The 22,426-nt window shown below is 35.4% G+C and overlaps 2 protein-coding genes across 2 annotated transcripts in view; both read left to right on the top strand.

Moving 5' to 3' along the window:
• LOC138309817 (von Willebrand factor A domain-containing protein 5A-like) overlaps window positions 1–22,426 on the top strand; it is an 83,401-nt gene that overhangs the window by 35,210 nt on the left and 25,765 nt on the right. The window lies entirely within an intron of this gene.
• LOC138309562 (von Willebrand factor A domain-containing protein 5A-like) lies at window positions 6,589–21,370 on the top strand. Its single transcript, XM_069250796.1, has 13 exons — window positions 6,589–7,011; window positions 7,668–7,870; window positions 8,350–8,572; window positions 10,556–10,719; window positions 11,060–11,174; window positions 11,761–11,865; window positions 12,087–12,213; window positions 14,013–14,100; window positions 15,372–15,416; window positions 15,772–15,851; window positions 15,980–16,094; window positions 16,739–16,912; window positions 21,149–21,370. Exons 1-13 carry the CDS (start codon window positions 6,933–6,935, stop codon window positions 21,353–21,355), a joined length of 1,725 nt encoding a protein of 574 aa, XP_069106897.1. The 5' UTR covers window positions 6,589–6,932; the 3' UTR covers window positions 21,356–21,370.

The following is a 22,426-nucleotide window of genomic DNA, read 5'->3' as shown; positions in this document are numbered from 1 at the left end:
ATCAGTCTGGGCGACAGCTTTAGGTGTGGCCTGTCTATCTATAATTACTCTATTCTTACAGGATACATCAGTCTGGGCGACAGCTTTAGGTGTGGCCTGTCTATCTATAATTACTCTATTCTTACAGGATACATCAGTCTGGGCGACAGCTTTAGGTGTGGCCTGTCTATATATAATTACTCTATTCTTACAGGATACATCAGTCTGGGCGACAGCTTTAGGTGTGGCCTGTCTATATATAATTACTCTATTCTTACAGGATACATCAGTCTGGGCGACAGCTTTAGGTGTGGTCTGTCTATATATAATTACTCTATTCTTACAGGATACATCAGTCTGGGCGACAGCTTTAGGTGTGGCCTGTCTATCTATAATTACTCTATTCTTACAGGATACATCAGTCTGGGCGACAGCTTTAGGTGTGGCTGTCTATATATAATTACTCTATTCTTACAGGATACATCAGTCTGGGCGACAGCTTTAGGTGTGGCCTGTCTATCTATAAATTACTCTATTCTTACAGGATACATCAGTCTGGGCGACAGCTTTAGGTGTGGCCTGTCTATCTATAATTACTCCATTCTTACAGGATACATCAGTCTGGGCGACAGCTTTAGGTGTGGCCTGTCTATATATAATTACTCCATTCTTACAGGATACATCAGTCTGGGCGACAGCTTTAGGTGTGGCCTGTCTATATATAATTACTCTATTCTTACAGGATACATCAGTCTGGGCGACAGCTTTAGGTGTGGCCTGTCTATATATAATTACTCCATTCTTACAGGATACATCAGTCTGGGCGACAGCTTTAGGTGTGGCCTGTCTATATATAATTACTCTATTCTTACAGGATACATCAGTCTGGGCGACAGCTTTAGGTGTGGCCTGTCTATATATAATTACTCCATTCTTACAGGATACATCAGTCTGGGCGACAGCTTTAGGTGTGGCCTGTCTATCTATAATTACTCTATTCTTACAGGATACATCAGTCTGGGAGACAGCTTTAGTTGTGGCCTGTCTATCTATAATTACTCTATTCTTACAGGATACATCAGTCTGGGCGACAGCTTTAGGTGTGGCCTGTCTATATATAATTACTCTATTCTTACAGGATACATCAGTCTGGGCGACAGCTTTAGGTGTGGCCTGTCTATATATAATTACTCTATTCTTACAGGATACATCAGTCTGGGCGACAGCTTTAGGTGTGGCCTGTCTATATATAATTACTCTATTCTTACAGGATACATCAGTCTGGGCGACAGCTTTAGGTGTGGCCTGTCTATATATAATTACTCTATTCTTACAGGATACATCAGTCTGGGCGACAGCTTTAGGTGTGGCCTGTCTATCTATAATTACTCTATTCTTACAGGATACATCAGTCTGGGCGACAGCTTTAGGTGTGGCCTGTCTATCTATAATTACTCTATTCTTACAGGATACATCAGTCTGGGCGACAGCTTTAGGTGTGGCCTGTCTATCTATAATTACTCTATTCTTACAGGATACATCAGTCTGGGCGACAGCTTTAGGTGTGGCCTGTCTATATATAATTACTCTATTCTTACAGGATACATCAGTCTGGGCGACAGCTTTAGGTGTGGCCTGTCTATATATAATTACTCTATTCTTACAGGATACATCAGTCTGGGCGACAGCTTTAGGTGTGGCCTGTCTATATATAATTACTCTATTCTTACAGGATACATCAGTCTGGGCGACAGCTTTAGGTGTGGTCTGTCTATATATAATTACTCCATTCTTACAGGATACATCAGTCTGGGCGACAGCTTTAGGTGTGGCCTGTCTATCTATAATTACTCTATTCTTACAGGATACATCAGTCTGGGAGACAGCTTTAGTTGTGGCGTGTCTATCTATAATTACTCCATTCTTACAGGATACATAATTCATGGCGACAGCTTTAGGTGTGGCCTGTCTATCTATAATTACTCTATTCTTACAGGATACACCAGTCTGGGCGACAGCTTTAGGTGTGGCCTGTCTATCTATAATTACTCTATTCTTACAGGATACATCAGTCTGGGCGACAGCCTTAGGTGTGGCCTGCCTACAGAAGAAGTATGCCTCTGAAAAGACACTTTGGGAACTTATAGAGAAGAAGGCACTGGCATGGCTGTCCTCCCAGAATCTGGCGGGAAAGACCGTTGGTGAACTTGTCACACTCGCCCGCGATGTCCTGTCATCGACTCCATGATTTTTGTCGGTGGAGACAAACAAAAGCAAAATGTTTCGTATCGGAAATATTTCAGTGGTTTTTTTTTCTGTGATACAGTTGAACTTTCTTAACTCAAACTTGTATTTATAATTCGAGTACAATGCATATTTCGTAGTGTTTGTAAAGTCGGAGAACAATTTACGGTATATCGAAATAAACGTAGCTCTAACGAGTAGATACCTGACATGTTACCATATGCATGGTTCCTTCGAATATGGGATGGCGACATTTGACTTATTGTTTTTTACCGATAGTTTGAAACATGTATTAAGTGGAAATGTAATACCCAACGCGTAGCCATAGACTTTATCCGACAACAGAAACAGACACTCTAACAGAAAACTCATCATCACTTACTAAGAATCCGAGCATTTATACTCGGATTGTAAATGTAAAATGATAAAGTATTTTGTCGATTGAATTTAGGTTTTGGGATTATTTTATAACGTTCAATTGTTATTAATTCATGTGTAATATGCATATATCTAGATGTTATTGTTAATAGTGTGCCTACAGGCAGAAAGGTTGTGTTGTTTTATTGAATATTTGTTTACTCATTTTAAATTTATCGACACATCGACATTATATCGGGATTTACAGTAGAGGGAAATAAGTTCTATTTCTACTATATATTTTATGAAGTTTGACAAAATTCAAACTTAGTTGAACAGACTCGATTTCAACTAAAAATCCTTAAATTTCGGGTGCGCATAGAAAACATTTTGCAGATTCTGTTTATTATCATTGTAAAAAATTCTGTAGCTTAATTCAAGAGATATTCCATGTTACATTTTTATGGATTTCATCAGCAGAATTATGAAGTAAGAAATAACAACAAAATGACGTCAAAATTGTGTTAACTGTATCTAAGCGTCTATTTCACAAAAAAATAATAAAGGAGATATATTTCAAACATATCAAGGCGATTTCAATAGTGGTGTACAATTTAAAGAAAATATGATGAAAAATGAACTCATTAAAAAAATTAAAATGTTTTTGTCAAAACGAATGAAATATATACTGTAGTAAAAGTATGACTTTTTATAATACGTTTGTACGTGCATTATACCTGTTAAACTCAATATGTTTTATTCCGTTGTCCAAATTACCTTGTGATCACTATATGTTGTACCAACGAGATCTCCCTCGCCGCATGAAGCCCGGCTAATCCAGGAGGTTTCTAAATCGTTATCATTCATGTGTTCACTGTTTTTTTTTATTTCATTATTAATATTTTACTTTATTTAATATATTCAACTATATTTATGTTTATAATGCGAAGCTGCTAACCCAGGCTTATAATTTATAAGATTTTATGTGCTATTGTACCATTTACACCGAATGTTATTGTCTTTTGCAAACAATAAATACCAAGTGTCTTAAATAGAGACAGTATTTGTAATAGCCTAATTCCATGACTAAATTTAGATATTTGTGTTTTTCTAGAAACGCAAAGCTATAAACAATAAACGACAAGTACGTAAGAGAGACAGAATGATGTCAAGCTCACTAATTATTATCTAACCACATACAGTCTGTATACCAGATATTGTTTTATACTCAATTTTACAATGGAACCTTTGTTCATTACATTAATAAAACATAGTTTTGTCGTTCTTATTGTTAATACAGGTATTCACTACATTGTACAGTATGAATGTACATTGTAAATTCATTACGCTTATACTAAGTCTAAATATACCAAACAAAAGAGATTGGGGTTATTTAATTTCACATCCCCTGAACAGTCAGTGTCATATGGGGGACGTGCAGCATTTGTAGATGGAAGAAAGTCGGTCTATTCGACAATCTGGTTAAAATACAGATCCTTAAATCCACTACGTTCAATAGAGGATCTGACAACATCTCATCAGGGGTCATGTTCGGATGACCTTTTTACCACGTGTACATGCATTTTCTACACATTGTTATGTCAACAGATAACTCCATTTCATCCCAGTATACATATACATTTAGCTTTGTTGTACTCTTTTAGCGAGATGACTATACACAGGAAAATAATTCTGGCAGCTTTTTCAAACTATTTCTTCCCCTGTCACGATTCTGGCAGCAGCAAATTTGATTGGCCATTTCCAAAGGTCACCAGAACGTGACCCTTATTGGGATGTTGTCAAAAGACAGATTGGGGTTATTTAATTTAACATCATCTATACAGCCAGTGTCATATGGTGACGTGCAGCATTTGTAGATGGAAGTAAGTCGGTCTATCCGATCAACACTTATGACTTACGGTCAATGCCAGATATCTGTCCCAAGTTCAAAACTCGTGACTTATAGAGGGTAGACATCAGTTATGGTGGTAATATATCGGAACACAAACCATATTTCCAACAAAATCATATTCATTCAAGAGGCTCTGTACACTTTTACCAATCACTGTGAGTGTACAAGAAATATTAAATCATGTGTTTCCGGGGAGTGAGCGATCTGTGGTTCATTCACGACACCCGCTAAAATATCCAGTAAAAACATCGAACACACCCTCCTTCATAGTGAAACATGATAGTATCTAATATCAAAAGATGTTGTCCATTCAACTGCCATAGAGTATTCATGAACATCATCTGACAATGGAATATGATACTCTTCCTACTGTTACTGACAAAAAAACAATTTCATACCTGGACAACGCCGAGCTGGCCAGTTCTGATGTTCTACCCAGATACTGAACAGATAGGATTTAGATCAAGGTTGACAATTAAATATGAACTGTTGAAATATTATAAGGTAACGTATTACTGGAATCTAAAAATTAATCAATGTGTCAGAAATTACTAGTTTCGAATTTAAAATTCTTATGTCTTTCACTCTTTCAATTAAATAAATTTTATTGATATAAATTATATACTGTCAAAATGATTAGACAACAGGCAAGACCTTTCAAACATATCAAGTAGATTTCAACAGTTATGTGCAATGTAAAGAAAATATGACGAAAAATCATCAAATCTTCTCCTTAAAGTGACAGGTGGCAAGAAATAAAGACAAAAATACATTAGTATATATACAAGTACACATTCATACAAACATTCACTCTTTTGTGGTTGTTACATTATATACATCAACGCGGAAGTAAATATGTTAGAGAGCGTGAACGGGTCCGTTGTTATTGTGATCCACGTATATTTACAGTCAGTGGAGAATTGATACCCCGTTGATTTCAATCAAAGCCTACTCACCTTTTTCTCGATAAATCGAGTATGTCACTCGTAATTTGTTGCCTCGTGGATATATGATGGTCCACATCAGAAACTCTTATTGTTTTCAGTAGCGATAACACGATGAGGAACATGTATAAAAATAGGTTTGAACACATTATACATGTACGTGTCAATACTATTGTGGAAAAAGTACATTGTTAATATTACTACCGTATCTTTTTGGGCAATTCTTCCTTGTGTGTGATGCATATGCAATGGTGTAGAATGTAGTTTTGTTTTGTACATTCCGATGACTTCACAATAATAACATGTATATGTCGGCAACGCTGCGTTGTTTCCTACAACAGGTACATCACATTTGTATTTGTAACAATTCCGTGGCATGCAAATGTTAAATACATATGACATCACAACAAGAGTCTTTGAGCTAGATAAGCGTAACCAAAACTACATATTGCTAGTAGTGTAGCGGGATTGGACTGGGTCGATCATCGGTGACCAGGTAGCTCACAAAACTACATATTGCTAGTAGTGTAGCGGGATTGGACTGGGTCGATCATCGGTGACCAGGTAGCTCAGTCGGTAGAGCGCTCGGCTAGTATTCTGAGGGTCCCGGGTTTGAATCCGGGCCTGGCCGCTACATTTTCTCCTCTCCTGTTATAGTAGTACGAAAATACATTGTATCTGACTCAGGGTCTGTTCGTAATCTATGAGGATCGTCCGAGACTGCACTTCCTACGTTTGATTGATTCAAAATATAAATAATGAAATTGAATCCTACCATTGTAGATTTTATTATTATCGTTATACATAATTTATGTAAGATTTCTTGAACTGATTGAAACAACACTGTCACTCTAAACTAACATCATGAAAGCCCACCTGTGTTTCTACATGTTCTACGACCAACGTCCAATATATTTGAAGACCTCCAAAACCGGAGAATAATGGTGTATTTCAATACGGAACACCCGTGTATACAAGTAATGTTAAACGTCAACTAAGTAGAGCTCTATTTATCTCTCAGTCGAAGAAACTATATTATATATACAGTTGGCAGCACTTTATAACAAGACGGGAGAGGTGGGGGTGAGGGGGTTAATGAGGGGGTGAGCGGGGGGTGAGGGGTTATGGTCTGTATCTCTCAACTGGTTAATTTGGATACGTACAAGACATATCTGCTTTTTTCATACGTTATTGGATTGAACATGGTGAACAATTACGCTGCTGTCGATGTTTTCTTGCGTTTAATATTTGCATTGCGATTAAATTTAACGAAAAAGTGGAAATATCACGATAACGACTGGATTAGTTAGTGTTCTGTGGAAATACCCTTATCAACACGGATGGTAAAATGCTAATTAGGTGGCTATATCGACCATGACATGTTGATGTGATACATCGTGACAGCTCACTGTCAACAGCCAGTAATAACTACAGATACCGCTCGAGTATTGGTCTTAACCAAAGTATATTGGTGGAGTGTTACAGTAGCGGAGACAATGTACGGTCTTAGGATACAACATGAAGAAGGAGCCAGCTCTCAAGGTAAGGCAGATGTTCTACCGGGATCTAAAACAGGTAGGATTGACATCAGGGCTAGCATTAAATGTTACAAGCCAAATAAGGTTAAAATCTACCGTATTTTAGAGAAATGTTAATTACTGGAATCTATAAATTGATAAAATTGTTAAAATATTATGTAAATTATATTTGTGTGAGGGTTTTTGTAGCAGAAGTTGTTATACATGTACATCAATGCGGAAGTAACGATAGACTACTGCTAGTGTGAACAGGTAGGGTTTGATTACGGCTAGAGAGTGTGACGGGTATGTTTGTATTGTTATACATGTATATATGGGACAAGGAAGTTATCCTTACCGTGTTCATATATGTACTCACAATATGTTACAGATTCAATTTAAATTTAAGACACTCCACCTCTTTATCAACACACAGAAAACAAACTTGCACATGTTATCTGGTCACGATTTTTTCTTATTTTGTACTCTAACAATTTTACACGTCGAATATTTCCAATTTCATTTCAATTGTTTTTTCATTCTTTATTTATATTTTTTTTTGTATGAAAACATGATATATATATAGGGAAACATAAATACAATAAAACCGCTATTTAGATGATTTAGATGTTTATAGGTTTCTTTAAAAGGAATCTGAGCTGACAAAGTTGCTTCATAAATTGATATCTATATAGCAGCCATTTATTTTTGTAGTACCCCTAAAGTCGGTAGGAGTTGATGTGACGATCAAGGGGTTCGTTGCCAACGTCCAATCGACCTTGACCTATGAGAACCAGAAGGAGGCTGCCGTGGAGACGGTGTTTGTGTTCCCGATCGACGACCAGTCGGCTGTGTATCAGTTCGAGGCTGATATCGACGGCCGTCACATCGTCGCGGAATGTCAGGACAAAGAACAGGTGCACATTGTGTCTAAGGATAATGTAGAAAGAAAAATCATTGTACAGAGACATGCGTTCGATTTTGTATGTATAGGATTCTTGGTTGAAGCAAAATTCGCATAAAATAATGACATACATAACATAGTCGTGATTGGTTGTTTTGTCACTGTGTTATTTATTAACTGTTCAAACTAAACAGAAAACAAGAACATTGCCATCGGACATTTCTAAAGAAATTCTATGATTACGCTTTATCTATACATGTTTTCGTAGCTCCATTCATAATTCATTTTATGCCAAATTAGAAAACGAATGATGTCGAAACTATTTGTTTAAAAATCAAATAATTGCTATAACACATTTTCCCATCCATTTAGCACATCACACATTGTTTGCGTGAATGTGTTTGCATTGTTTATTAGGCATTCTAGATGAGAAATCAACACTACATCTACGTATTGTCCTGGTAATGAAGTATTATGTTGATTTCTTTCCAGGCCAGAGAAACCTATAAGGATGCTCTTAAAACTGGTCACACGGCCATGTTGCTCTCCGAGTCTGATACATCCGGGGACGTGTTTGAGTGTAAACTCGGCAATCTACCGCCTCACGGAGCTGCCACGTTAACCTTCTCCTACGTCACAGAGCTGACCACCGACAGTGAAGGGATGGTGACCTTCACATTACCTACTGTCCTTAACCCGAGATACACTCCTCCGGGTAAGGTTCAAAGATTTAAACCATTAGATTTCAAATCATTATTAGAAATGTTTTAACAAATACCGTATTCGCCGTAATAAGCGCTCGTGGCTTATTAATGAACCAAAATGTAACTTGTGGACGAATAAGGTCAGCTATATTATATATATTTCTGTACTCATGGTACATTAATCTGAGGCGTATTATCATGTCGTGATTCCTATGTCAAACACTCGCAAGCTCATGCAAAATGGGAAACAATGCTAATGTTAGAGGCATCACATGTTCTAAACATTGTTAAATCAATGTTATGTGGCGTTTATACAACTTCAAACCTTCTTCAGAAAAATGGAGATGCTCTTATAGGGGTAGGGGCGGTAATTAGGCCAAATACGGAATTTTGTATAATGTTTCCCATTTCATAGGAGTAGGGGCGGTTAATACGGCGAATGCGGTATATTGTAAATTGTTTCCCATTTTATAGGGGTAGGGGCGGTAATTACGGCGAATACGGTATATTGTACCCTATTTTATAGGGTAGGGGCGGTACTTATGGCGAATACGTTATATTGACTCCGATTTTATAGGGGTAGGGGCGGTAATTACGGCGAATACGGTATATTGTATCCTATTTTATAGGGGTAGGGGCGGTAATTACGGCGAATACGTTATATTGTCTCCGATTTTATAGGGGTAGGGGCGGAAATTATGGCGAATACGATAAATTGGATATTGTTTCCCATTTTATAGGGATTGGGGCGGGTCGAATACCATATATTTTATATTGTTTCCCATTTTATAGGGGTTGAAGTGATAATTACGACGAATACGGTATATTGTATATTGCTTTCCATTTTATAGGGGTATGAGCTGTTATTACAGCGAAAACGGTATATTGTACATTGTTTCCCATTTTATAGGGATATAGGTGCAATTACGGTGAATACGGTATTTTTTATATTGTTTCCCATTTTATAGGGGTAGGGGCGGTAATTACAGCGAATACGGTATATTGTTTATTGTTTCCCATTTATAGTTAGGGGGCGGTAATTACGGTGAATACGGTATATTGTTATTGTTTATTTAAGGGTTTTACGCCGGTAAATGTTATTGTTTCCCATTTTATAGGGTAGGGGCGGTAATTACAGCGAATACGGTATATTGTTTATTGTTTCCCATTTTATAGGTTAGGGCGATAATACGGTGAATACGGTATATTGTTTATTGTTCTCATTTAAAGGGGTAGGGGCGATAATTACGACAAATACGGTAAATTGTTATTGTTTCCCATTTTATAGGTTAGGGGCGGTAATTACAGCGAATACGGTATATTGTTTATTGTTTCCCATTTTATAGGGGTAGGGCGATAATTACGTAATACGGTAATTGTATATTGTTCCATTTTATAGGGGTAGGGGCGGTAATTACGACAAATACGGTAAATTGTATATTGTTTCCCATTTTATAGGTTTAGGGGCGTACTTAGCGAATACGGTATATTGTATATTGTTTCCCATTTAAAGGGGTAGGGGCGGTAGTTACTGCGAATACGGTAAATGTATTTGTTTCCCATTTTATTGGTTCCGGTATTGTATATGTTTCCCATTTTATAGGGGTAGGGGCGGTAATGAAGGCGAATACGGTATATTGTATATTGTTTCCCATTTCGTCTGATTATTTTCGCGGGTCTACATTTAGGTTTTGTTTTTACTTAAGTCTGGAAAAATAAAATTTTGATAGATTAGAACCTTACGGGTATTAATTTACATCTTATAAACGTTTTAAATGTGCATGTCGTTATCACACAAATATACAATCTCAATTCGTGGTTCCTGTTTCATAACTGTTGAGTGAGGTAAAACTAATGCAAAAGAAAGTTTACATGCAAATAAAACGTTTATAATCACGTGGATAACATTCACATTCATATATAGATTGATGTCGTCGATTTTCAGTTAGAACATTTGTTATCGGTACAAGTGTTATCGATTTTATATTTGAAAGGTTTCGAGATGTCCCCACCCTCTTCTGACGCCATTCACTATACAGACATTCAGTACCAGATGCGATTTGTGACTAAGGTCGAAGGCCAACATTTGATAAAAGCAATTGTACCAAAGATGGACATGCTGAAAGTGGACTTCGCAGAGGACAAAAAGTCAGCAAATGTAAGATTTAATTATCAACATGGTTTTAACATAGGTTTATTGCCAAGGTATTGTAAATTTCGTTAAATCTTCTGAAAAAGGTTGAGAGCCCTGAACAATTCGCGTGACTATGTTGATACCGTAGTGCCGGTTTAACTATAATAATTTCATTGTTATGAAAAAATACGATCTGATCTGGCTTCAAGAGCATGCATAACTTAGACAATTCGTATTACTTAACGGATGGACGTTATGCAGTTTCGCAATTATATCAATGTCTCGTATATATCATCCCGGCGAAGTGATTTGGATATACATATATTCAGATTCACAACAAATTACATACGGCGTAACGTTACAGGTAACCCTTGACGATGCCACAAAATTCAAATTCGACCATGACCTTTCCCTGACTCTGGAATATGAAGATGTTTTTCAGCCGACGGTTATTTTGGAGAAAGGCCAAAACAGCAAAGGTAAATTTAATAGGCTTTTCTTGATATAAACTTTAAAGTTTTTTTAAAGATATCAGTTTCATTTCATCCTGTATACATTCCGTACACAAAGTTTTGGATGGTTTGTATGATATTAGGGTTATCTCCCGTTGTGTATGATATAAGGGTTGTCTCCCCTGTGTGTGATATGTGGAGAATACTAGTAGTGGGAGTATGCGTGTTTTGGACGACTACGTGGATTAAAAAAAAAATATTATGTTTCCCTCAATCGTAACGAGGTTTCTAATTGGCTTAAAATGTATGTTATCATCCTATAACGTAATATTTGACGACACCGTTTGTAACATCGCCCCTGAATGGCTGATGTAAATAGACCCTCAAAATTTTGGATTTTCACGGAAACAGATTGAGTTATCGTGATATCACGGTTTATTTATAGTTCAGTCGGATCTGTTTTTATATCCCTATAACGGTTTTTTTTAAGTTTAGTCTTGATAATTTGTTGTGGCGTTTTTACCAAACACGTGTCTTTGAAAATAGTCCTGAATCTCAACGACATATGCAAGAATGTTATATCGATCTTGGTTACTGTTTTCATTGTTTACAGAAGGGTTCCTGAAAAGTGACGTTGTTATGATGGACTTCCTGCCTGACTTAAGATCAGTACCAGAACTGACAGAAGCAGAATTTGTCTTCGTTATAGACTGCTCAGGTATAAACTCTTTCGATTATGTTTTGTATTTAGAAATTTGTAGCAACACTTGAATGAATCTGAATACAGTGTAAATAGTCTGTCATATTGTACCTCTTGCATGTGAGATATACCATAATAATTTAGAAATCCTTGATTTCCATGATAAAACTATTTCGTTTAAGTAGAATATCTCAGTAATGATAACATTGTCGATGATCGGTCCGCATTTTCCTTGCTAGGGAGCATGGAAGGAGATCGAATCGCGAAGGCAAAAGAAACCGTTCTACTCCTACTCAAAAGCCTGCCTGTAGGATGCTTCTTTAATGTGGTAGCTTTTGGGAGTTCATTTAAGTGGTGGTTCACGAGGTAAGTGACGTTCATAGACGTTATTGTAATATATTCTGTAATGAATTGAATATATGAATGAATCCTTAAATTTTTACTATCATATACAAATGAAAGCATATTATAACAGTGTTGAAGTAAGTAAAACAACTGTCCAACCATAGTTCTTGTCCGGATTATATTGCAATTCTGTCGTCTTTGTACATTTGCTTTGAGATCTTCGGCTCAATACCTTTATAGTGACATGATCGAACGAAAAAAACGGACTATACGCTAGTCCGCATTTTACTGTCATTTTATTCTTTTCATGTACTAGTAGGCCTTGTAAAATAATGATAGAATGTAAATGAGGAATATTATGACATAAGCAGTATTGTTTTTAAACATTTCACTATAAACTCAGTCTGATTGAAATACAGATTCTTATAACCACTCCTTTAAATAGACGGAATTCAACATAACACTAAAGTGTTTTTATTAGATCCAATTAAATACGTATTTTACATCAAAACAAAAGATGTGATCAAGCATTATAACGGGAATAAACTACAAAATGAATCGCTGATCAGGGCTACAACCGGGGGGGCTTTCCTCAGGAATGTTCGGGAAATCCCATAGTTACGTCAGATGTAGGCCTACATGTATGTGTGTACGGTCACTCATCTCACCTAAATATACAGAACATCTGATTTTCGGTGAACAATTCTGGGAGCGTCTAAGCGAACAATAGGTTAACAGATAATATACAGTGTATAGGTTTCCAGGGAAAAAAACATTACAGGTAACCTATCCAAAACAGTATCATCAGTTTTAAATAGCCCCGTCTTTGCATTCAAAATAGACCTACACACAGGCAAACATTTTTCTATAAGTAATAAATAAAAGTAATGACTATGACGAATTTAGTCTAAATCGCGTTCTTAGACCGATACATACATGACAAACATTCAGCAGCTCAACGGTCATACCATCAAAAGGCTATAGTAACTTTCCTCGATTGAAAATCAAATATGGCGGCTCGCTCCACTCCGGACAGCCTCAATACCCTGACAACGATGCATACCGGTAGTCGTTCTTCATTGGTTATCTCAATTTTTATTCGAATGGACATTATTGTTATATTATCAAATTGAAAAAAAATATATATTTTGAAAATAATTGAAAAGTGTCATTGTTGTATTTCAAATCAAACTGCAGCTATAACATTCAACAATCGGAACTATATCTTCGGTCATCATGACTACCGTAGTTACCCAACTTAGCAACCATCACCGTTTTAAATTTGACGTAAAAGTGGATTTATTTTTGTAAATATTTAGATTGAACAGTGTTTTGATTGCGTTAAAGGTGGTATGAACTTAATGGGATACAGACATATTCTACATGTAGCGCTAACGCGCTACATTGAATATGTCTGTATCCCATTGCGTTCATACCACCTTTAACGCAATCAAAACACTGTTCAATCTCTATATAACCACTCCTTTAAATAGAGGATCTGACAACATCCCAAAAGGGGTCATATTCAGTTAACTTTATACCACGTGTACCTAAGATCGCATGCATTTCTACACCTTGCTACATCAATGACAAACGATATTTAGTCACAATATACACTATACCATTAGCTTTGTTGTTCTCTTGGGGCGAGATAAAAGTCACGTGGACATGACCTCAAGTGGGATTTTTCCAGATCTTCTTATCAAACGTAGTAATAATAAGTATCTGTATTTTGCTGAGATTGACTATAAACTCATTGCTTCTCTCGTTGTTAAGGTTTTTGCCACGGAATAATACAACGTTTTTACATTTAATTTTAGTTCTAAGAAATATAAAGAAAAAAGTTTGAAGGAAGCACTTAAACTACAGAAAGGTTTAGACGCTAACCTGGGCGGTACAGAATTACTTTAACCTGTTTTCTGTAATATTAGGGTAAATGTAGTCTCTATTTTTTTGTCTAAATTTCTAACGATAGAGCAATATACAAACCTATTGAATTTTTACAAATGCTAACTAATTTTCGTTATTTCCTTGACCGTTTCTTAACGTAATTAAATTCATGTCATGGTTAAGACATCCCAACATGTTATCATATTACCCCGAATCTCATGCTGGACAGTTGCCAAGTACTGACTGCCGGTCGGTAGTTTTTTCTCCGGATACTCTGGCTTCCATCCATATACCAAATATATTTCAAATCTGCAAAGAAAAATTGAGTGTTCCCGAACTACTTTTTGAAATATGTGGGCTCGAAATATACCATCAGTGTAAATTTTCAAATTATGTTTTCTGTAATATTAGGGTAAATGTAGTCTCATTCTTATTGTTTTTTGTCCTAAATTTCTAACGATAGAGCAATATACAAAACTATTGAATTTTTCCAAATGCTAACTAATTTTCGGTATTTCCTGGACCGTTTCTGAATTATCATGTTTTGCCATATTTTTTACTCTTAAAAATCAATGAATAGGTAAAAAAAGGAAATAAAAACCATGCCAATTTCAAAATATTCGTATGTGATATGCCCAATATATTTGTCAAATAATATATAAAATATATGGGGTCCTCTATCAAATTTTCACAAGTTTGTATGCTTGAAGTTTGTAACTCACAACCTTATCCCCATTTCATCCAGTGCTATGATAGGTCATATTTGAATATATTTTTTTTAAATCATGTCTCAAAAACATTCCACATCAGTGGTTGTCATATGTTTTTGTAATATTATATCTGGTTTATGTATGTTAATTTTTATTTTATTTTTTTGTTGATTTTCTCCAGATTTTGTGTTTTTAGGAAATCTGTATGCGATTTTTTTTAGAATTCTGGCATTTCTGTCCGTACGGGTCAACTCTTATCATTCGTTGCCACGACCGTTACTCCGGATGGTTTAAAACCCATTCCCATTTACATATCATTCCATTTACATATCATTTAATTTTCACTTTATATCTTTTATTTGGCTTATTTCATGATTTTAAACATTCAATATTATAAGTAGACAATTTTCACCTATTGAGAAATATCCAAGTGGAAAGTCGTAGGGTATCGAAAACCATTCTGGAAGGCAAAAAAAAAAACCTCCGCAGTTTCCGGTTTAGCGTCATGTGAATTGGCGCTTTTTTCAAAAGTATAGACCTACCTTAAACTAATTATATAAGTTGAGCCGATAATGATTCTTGAATTTCCTATTCCAGCCGTTGCATTCAACCACATGTCGACAGGTAAGTGACCCCATAATATATGTTTTCTGCTTATACACAGGTTGAATACTATAACGCTTATGAAAAGAAATCTTTCATTTGTTAAGTATTTGACAAGATAAGTGAAATGAAATCTAACGTCGTCTTTTTCCCATTCGTGTAATAATAATTTTAGTATTTTTCAATTATTTTGGCATTTTGTGCTACTTAAAAACAAATCTGCTAATAAGCTAAAAGTAAATTATATATATCCTTAAGAATATTTGCATATATTTAAAGGTTTGAATTTGGTTTTCTAGTTTTAAGCCAAATTTGTGAACGATTTAAACCTCTATGCAGTCTTTTGAATAAACAGGTCGTTTAACTTGTTGTGAAGGTGTTCCTGCTGACGGATGGAGGCGTATTCAACACCAACCAAGTCATCACACTGGCGAAGAAGAATGCCGACAATACAAGGTCAGTGACAGTGAAGTTGTTTGTTACTGATTCTCCATCCTATAAGTGAACTATGTTTGCAATGCTGGCACCATCGGTTGAATTATGCTCACTTTCTGTCTTCATCCTATGTTTTGTTTTAATTTCAGAATCTTTACCTTTGGTATTGGAGACGGAGCATCCACATCACTCGTGAGGAATGTTGCTAAGGTTACCAATGGGTTGGCCACTTTTGTCACAGACAAGGAGAAACTGCAGAACAAGGTGAATATGTAGATAACGAGTTCAACTTAACAAAACATAACATACAATCAGATATCATGTAAAATAATTACCACTATAAGCATGGAGGTACGATGATATATCAAGCTGACAATATATGTCGCTCTAATAGGACTCTTATGAAATACATATCATTATTCAGCGTGAAACGAAGTATAAATATAACATAGGATGTTGATTCAATGTTACGCCTTTCTTGGTATTATCTCTTACCGAGTTCTTTATGGCATTGTATATTTTGCTTCGCGGTCCATTCCAAATATCGATACCCTACTTACTACATATTTATATACTACTATAATTCGATAGAACCACTAAGAAGACACTTTAATCCTTTAATATAGTTGTCCCTTTCTGATGATTTTATAGAAGGATAAAGCTTTGTTTCATGGATACTTTAATCCTTAAACAAACAAAGAATGTTGATTTGATGTTCCACTTTACTTGCTATTATTTCTTACCGAGTGCTTTATAACATTCAATCGTTGTTACCCCGGTTGCTATTACAAAGACTGAATTACATTTCCGGACCAGATGTAAATACTTGGTAGTCTGTCCACTCCTGAGGAATGTTCACTCTGATGCTTCAACTCATGCGACCAATCAATGTTTAATTATATTAACAGGTTATGACTGTTCTGAATCATGCCATGCAGCAGCCGGTAACCAACCTAAATCTAGAATGGAATCTTCCACCAAGCTGCACAGCTATCAATATTCCCCAACAGGCTCCAGTTGTATTCAAAGGACAGAAAGTTATCACTTATGCCCTGATCAATGGAGTGGAAAACCTAACTGAGGTAATTTCCTCCCTTTTTTCTGTCTATCAGAAGTACGACGGGTTCAAGAGTAATATAAAAATTGAGGTTATGGCAGAAGATTTCGAAATTTTCTGAAAATTAGCAATAACAAACTTCAAATATCAAAATCCAAGTTGGAATCATGTCGGCATTTTGATCACAAATCTGTCCTAAAATTCAATATGCACAACTAGGGCCCTAGGGGAGCCTGTACATAAAACTTGCGACAGATCCCTTTAGTACTTTTTGAGAAATACCGTTAACAAACTTCAACTAACAAAATGCAAGATGGCGGCCTGTCCGCCATCCTCTTCACCGATCGGTCACAAAATACAATATGCACAACTAGAGCCCAAGAGAAATCTAAATATGAAATTAGAGAACGATCCCCTGAGTACTTTGTGAGAAATAGTGGTAACAAACTTCATTTATCAAAATCCAAGATTGCGGCATGTCGGCTATCTTGTTCACCGATCGGTAACAAAATGCAATATGCATAACTTGGGACCTAGGGGAGCCTGACCTTAATACATGCGACAGATCCCTTCAGTACTATCGAACCTTAATAAGAAATTTAAGGTGGTTCGATACAGTTAGGCCTAAAAATTTCCCCTCGTTTAATTTTCTTTAAAATTTGCTCACTGAAAGATTGGTTGATAAACTGTTTATTAAGGCTTTTATTTGAAATTTTGGAAATATTGTACTCTCAATAAGACTACTTTACTGTCTGTTTTTATCAAAATACAATTTTACACACATATTTTCAAAGCTTGGTAATTGACTGAAATATTACAAACAACAAACGTTTTTTTATCTTTAATATGTAAGTTTATATAGCTATCAATGACCTCAATGTCGTTTCCACTCTTAAAAATACATTAATTATGAATTTTTCATGCGAATGCGTGTAAATGAGGCCTAAAAAGGGCCAATTTTTGCATTTGAATTTCAACTTAATTACCTAATTTCAAAAAATTGTGTCGTTTAATTTTCTTTATTTTTTGTCCACATAATTAGACAGTTGTTTGGATTATGATGAAAGAATATAAAAAAAATTGACCGCGGATTTTTTTAGTAATTAGCCTTTCTATACCCCTACCCCCTAAAAAAGACTTTTTTCACAAATTATATTATTAGACCGAAATCGAGCGGAATATTTTTATAAAGTACATCTTAAATATTCAACATTATAAAGTGTAATAGTCTGATAATATAAACTGTTATACCTGTTAATTTTATGTCACGATGCTACCGATGTGATGCTATACAAAGCTAAGAAATGGCACAATTAAGTCATTATTTTGCCTGGACATAATATCTGAAAAATTAATATGGAAAATTCCGTGTAAAGACTCCACTTCAATTACCCTTTAGACAATCCATGATTTTATATTGTTTTAGCGGGAAAATATTTTATCAAATTCTATCTTTCCATCGTCAAGATATCTTAGATTCAATAGTCGTTTGAGGCAGATATTCAAGCATAAATTTGAATTTGGCGCCAAATTTGTAACGATGAAAAGCGTCTACGTGACAACGATCGAAGTTGATAACTTCAACTTGATCACAACAAAGTCGATAAAATCGATGTCATCATACACAACTGTATGTCTTTGTATGTTTTTTGATGAGATATCTGCATATCTAATACATGTAGATATATATATTTATTATCCGAAGTAAACTAAAACAGATTTTTGGATCCTCAATATAACCTGTACGACAAGTGTACGCCTAAGAAAAAATCTCTTATTCTGAATCCTCGATCTACATTCAGCTGATTACACTGTAGACAGGGAAATAAATTAGTCTATGCCTACATGTACATGTTTAGTTTCTATATCACAGATATAATACTGTTGTTGACACTAGCTTACATGTGCTTTTTCGTAAGATACATGTAGTATTTAATCAAATGAATCAGAGTACTTCCATGCATTTTCTCAAAACGGGAAATACATGCATCATCTACTATTAGTGTAGTTTAGGCTGTCTTATCGTACATGTATACAGTAAATAAAGTCTTGTTTCCCGAACGTGTTAGATGCTTATTGAGGATCGTATTATAGCTAAACATGATTCATGTAGACATCTACATACCAGCAATATTTCATGAAATATACTAGCTTGCACAAATTGAACGAAAAGCAGGGGCGGGGCGATGGAGAGAGGATCAAAATAGTTATTCTGTATCCCTGTAGTTTTATACTAGCTGGATTACTCGGCAAAATTGGAATAGCTTGATTTGATTAATGTATGTATCTCCCTTTAAACACATGTATATTAAGTGTCAAATGTTCACTAGTTTAACTGAGTGAACAGAAAATGTTTTTTAATCACTTGTTATGAAATCTCATTTTATTCATACAAGATCGAGACCGTAATCGGCAACATATCAGTCCGTTTGTATGAGTTATGTAATTTGCTTCTCAGCCTAGCCAAATTCAAAGATCTGACAAAATTATTTTTTTCTACATGAAAGTTTGTCGAAAGGTAGGTCCTAGAATATTTACACAAGTTGCATTATATGTGTATATAAGCATTTTTTGAGAAGTATATTTACACTAACTATTAGCAAGGGAGGTTGACCACTGGTTATTCTATTTGCATATTACAGAGTTATCTGCCCTTGCGTAGGTAGTAGGTTATTGATTGTGACGTCATGTGTTTACTAGCGTAACATCACACTTTTCAGAAAACGACGTGAATTGCGCTAACACAATAATGACGTCAAAATGGACACCTACCCGCAAGAGAGCGAACAATGCACATGCAAAGACGGAATTCGTTACTGGGTTCGAATGTTCTGTCGCTGTAGTGGCACAGTTTTACAGCGAAGTAGCTATTTACACTAACAATCTGTTCTCTTTTAATGTAATATAAATTTGACTATTTCTCACCTTATTCACTATATTTGGTCCTTTTGTGATATTTACATATGCCCCTATATAGTCAATGAGAGTTTGCGTTGCGTTCAAATTAGCGTAATTGCAATAACGTATGAATGCAAACACAGTGCAGGATCAAACTACTTCTAGTCCACGCTTATTATAGATATTATATATATTGCGTCCTATGATAATCTAAATTAACTTTATTTGGTGCATTTTACCTTTTTAAATATGACAGATTGGTTTTGAATTCATAACAAAACGAAATACGTTTTCGGTCTTATATTGGTCTCAAGACTGATCCTTAGGCGGCACAGACAATATTATGCTGGTCAGTACTCAGCTGACAGTAGGAGATTTTACATTGAAATGTAAACAATTTTCCACGTCATAGGTTGACGGATTTCAAAATAGCAATACAGAGGCGTATAAGATCCAATTAAATATATATGACATCAAAACAGAATATGTGTTCAAAGCATTTTTAACGACCTAAAAAAACTAAATGAATCGCTGGTCGGGGCAACAACCGGGTGCTTTCCTCAGGGGAATTCCATAGTTACATCGGTATACGTATACGGTAATTCCTCTCATTAATTTATACAGAACACCGGAGAACTATTCTTGGAGAACTATTCTAAGCAAACATTAGTTTCACGGACAGGTTCCCATAAAAAAATACATCATCCGAAACAGTATCATCGGCTTTTTCCTCCGTGATTACACTCAAAATAGGCTACAAACACAATACAAACGCTTATATATATCCTCCGTACAAGTAAATGTTTATGACTTAGTAGACCGATACATCCATGACATACATTCAGCAGTTCAACGGACAGTAGGCATTGATATTTTCAGGTTGTCTGGCGCTCCACTTCGGACCGCATCACTACACTGATAACGATACATATAGTCGTCCCCGCCTCAGTCATCTTCATTTTTTCCAAAAACGATATTATTGGTATATTATCAAATTCTAAAGTTGATTATTTTGAAAAGATGCATTGTTATATTTTCAAATCATGCTACAACTTTCAACAATCGGAACTTATACTTCGGTCATCCCGACCGTAGTTATCCAACGTACGAACACCGTTAGAAAATAGATGACAACATGCATTTGATGTAAATATATATATATATATATTGAAACGCGCTGGCATTGATATGTTGTCTGAATTCTATTGCATTTATCCCGACCTTTATAAAAATGCAATCAAACAAATGTTCAAATCTCTACATATACAAAGCACGATACCTGTGGATATATTCATTTTCAGAAAACATAAATTATCTTAATTATTTTTCAATTTTTTCTATTATTTAACTATTGTTTCTTAAGGACACTCAATGTTCAGTAGTTCTGAAAGGTGACATTGGTAAGGAAAATTCAATAGACTACACCCTGAACTTTGATCTCATGACCGTGGTCAAATCTGCTGACTCATTTCCTGTCCATCGTCTTGCAGCAAAGACCCAGATAAAGGACTTCGAGACAGCAGGTAACTATATGATACACGATACATGTTTATGTAATATAAGATATTGACGTCATTGAAGTTATATGTGCAATAATTGTCATACTTGCAAGTTGAGAAAAACGTTTAGATATTATTTACCTCGAAATTTTGCCAACATTTTGAGAATTGCAACACATAAAACAAAGGTTTACATTTTACACTCTTAAATAAAAGCTAAAAATAAACTTTGGCAGTATTACCACAATACCTTATATTTTAGCCTGCCAAGCAGTAAAATGAGTCAAACAAAGAATCAAAACAACAGATCAATGTTTTGTGGCACATACAACATCGATGGACGACACCATGTGGCTTTTTCGTTTGTATAGGACACAGATAGGACAATATGATTAAAGACATATCCTTATACCCACTCGGTTCAACAAACGTAGTGATAATAAAGATCGGTATTTTAATCAGATTGCAGATATGATACCAAAGCGATGCGATTGAAATAATGGAAACCCAAATGTTTTAAAATATAATTATCACACAATCCGCCTGATATCTAGTGATTTCGCCCGTGTAATATTTTTGCATATGTCACTAGTGTAATATTGACCTTAAGCGATTTTCATTGGCTGGAAATTCATTGTGACATCAGACAGAAAACAATAAAATGACGTTAGGGAAAAATGACGTGACGTCAGAATTACGAGGACGGTGGAACAAAATGGCAGCATTTTCTGGATTTCCAGAATACAGTTGGACGTAAAATTATTTGATTTTTTTTAATTTGTGTTCATTATATGAGATTTTATGAAACTCGTCTCGAAGTTTTAATTTTTGCTCGCCAAGGCTCGCAAAAATAAAAAACTTCTTGGACTCGTTTCATAAAATCTCATATGAAATGATCACTCATATAAGATCCTTTATTTATCACACAACGGACCCGTTCAGCTATGTCATACGGCAGTGTCATAAATATCGTGAGAGTCAGTTTGATATAGAGACGGAAATTTAAAAGCTGTGCTTATATGTCCGTGAACAGGAGTTAATAGGACTGGATAAATAATTGTATTAAATTATTGAATTCGTTTAATACATTTTATATTACATAGACACTCATGTAAGATCCTCTATATAAATGCTAAAAGGTC

The sequence above is a fragment of the Argopecten irradians genome, chromosome 15 (assembly GCF_041381155.1).
Source record: "Argopecten irradians isolate NY chromosome 15, Ai_NY, whole genome shotgun sequence".
Taxonomy (NCBI): Eukaryota; Metazoa; Mollusca; class Bivalvia; order Pectinida; family Pectinidae; genus Argopecten; species Argopecten irradians.
The sequence above is the reverse complement of the archived record's forward strand: the minus strand, read 5'-3'. Positions and strand labels throughout refer to the sequence as shown.

Excerpts from the sequence above, each read along its gene's own strand:
- LOC138309562 (XM_069250796.1), top strand. The coding sequence starts at position 6,933 with ATGTACGGTCTTAGGATACAACATGAAGAAGGAGCCAGCTCTCAAGGT. Across the intron at positions 7,012-7,667 it reads TCTACCGGGATCTAAAACAG|TACCCCTAAAGTCGGTAGGA; the intron begins GTAGGATTGACA and ends TTATTTTTGTAG. Across the intron at positions 16,095-16,738 it reads AGGAGAAACTGCAGAACAAG|GTTATGACTGTTCTGAATCA; the intron begins GTGAATATGTAG and ends TTATATTAACAG.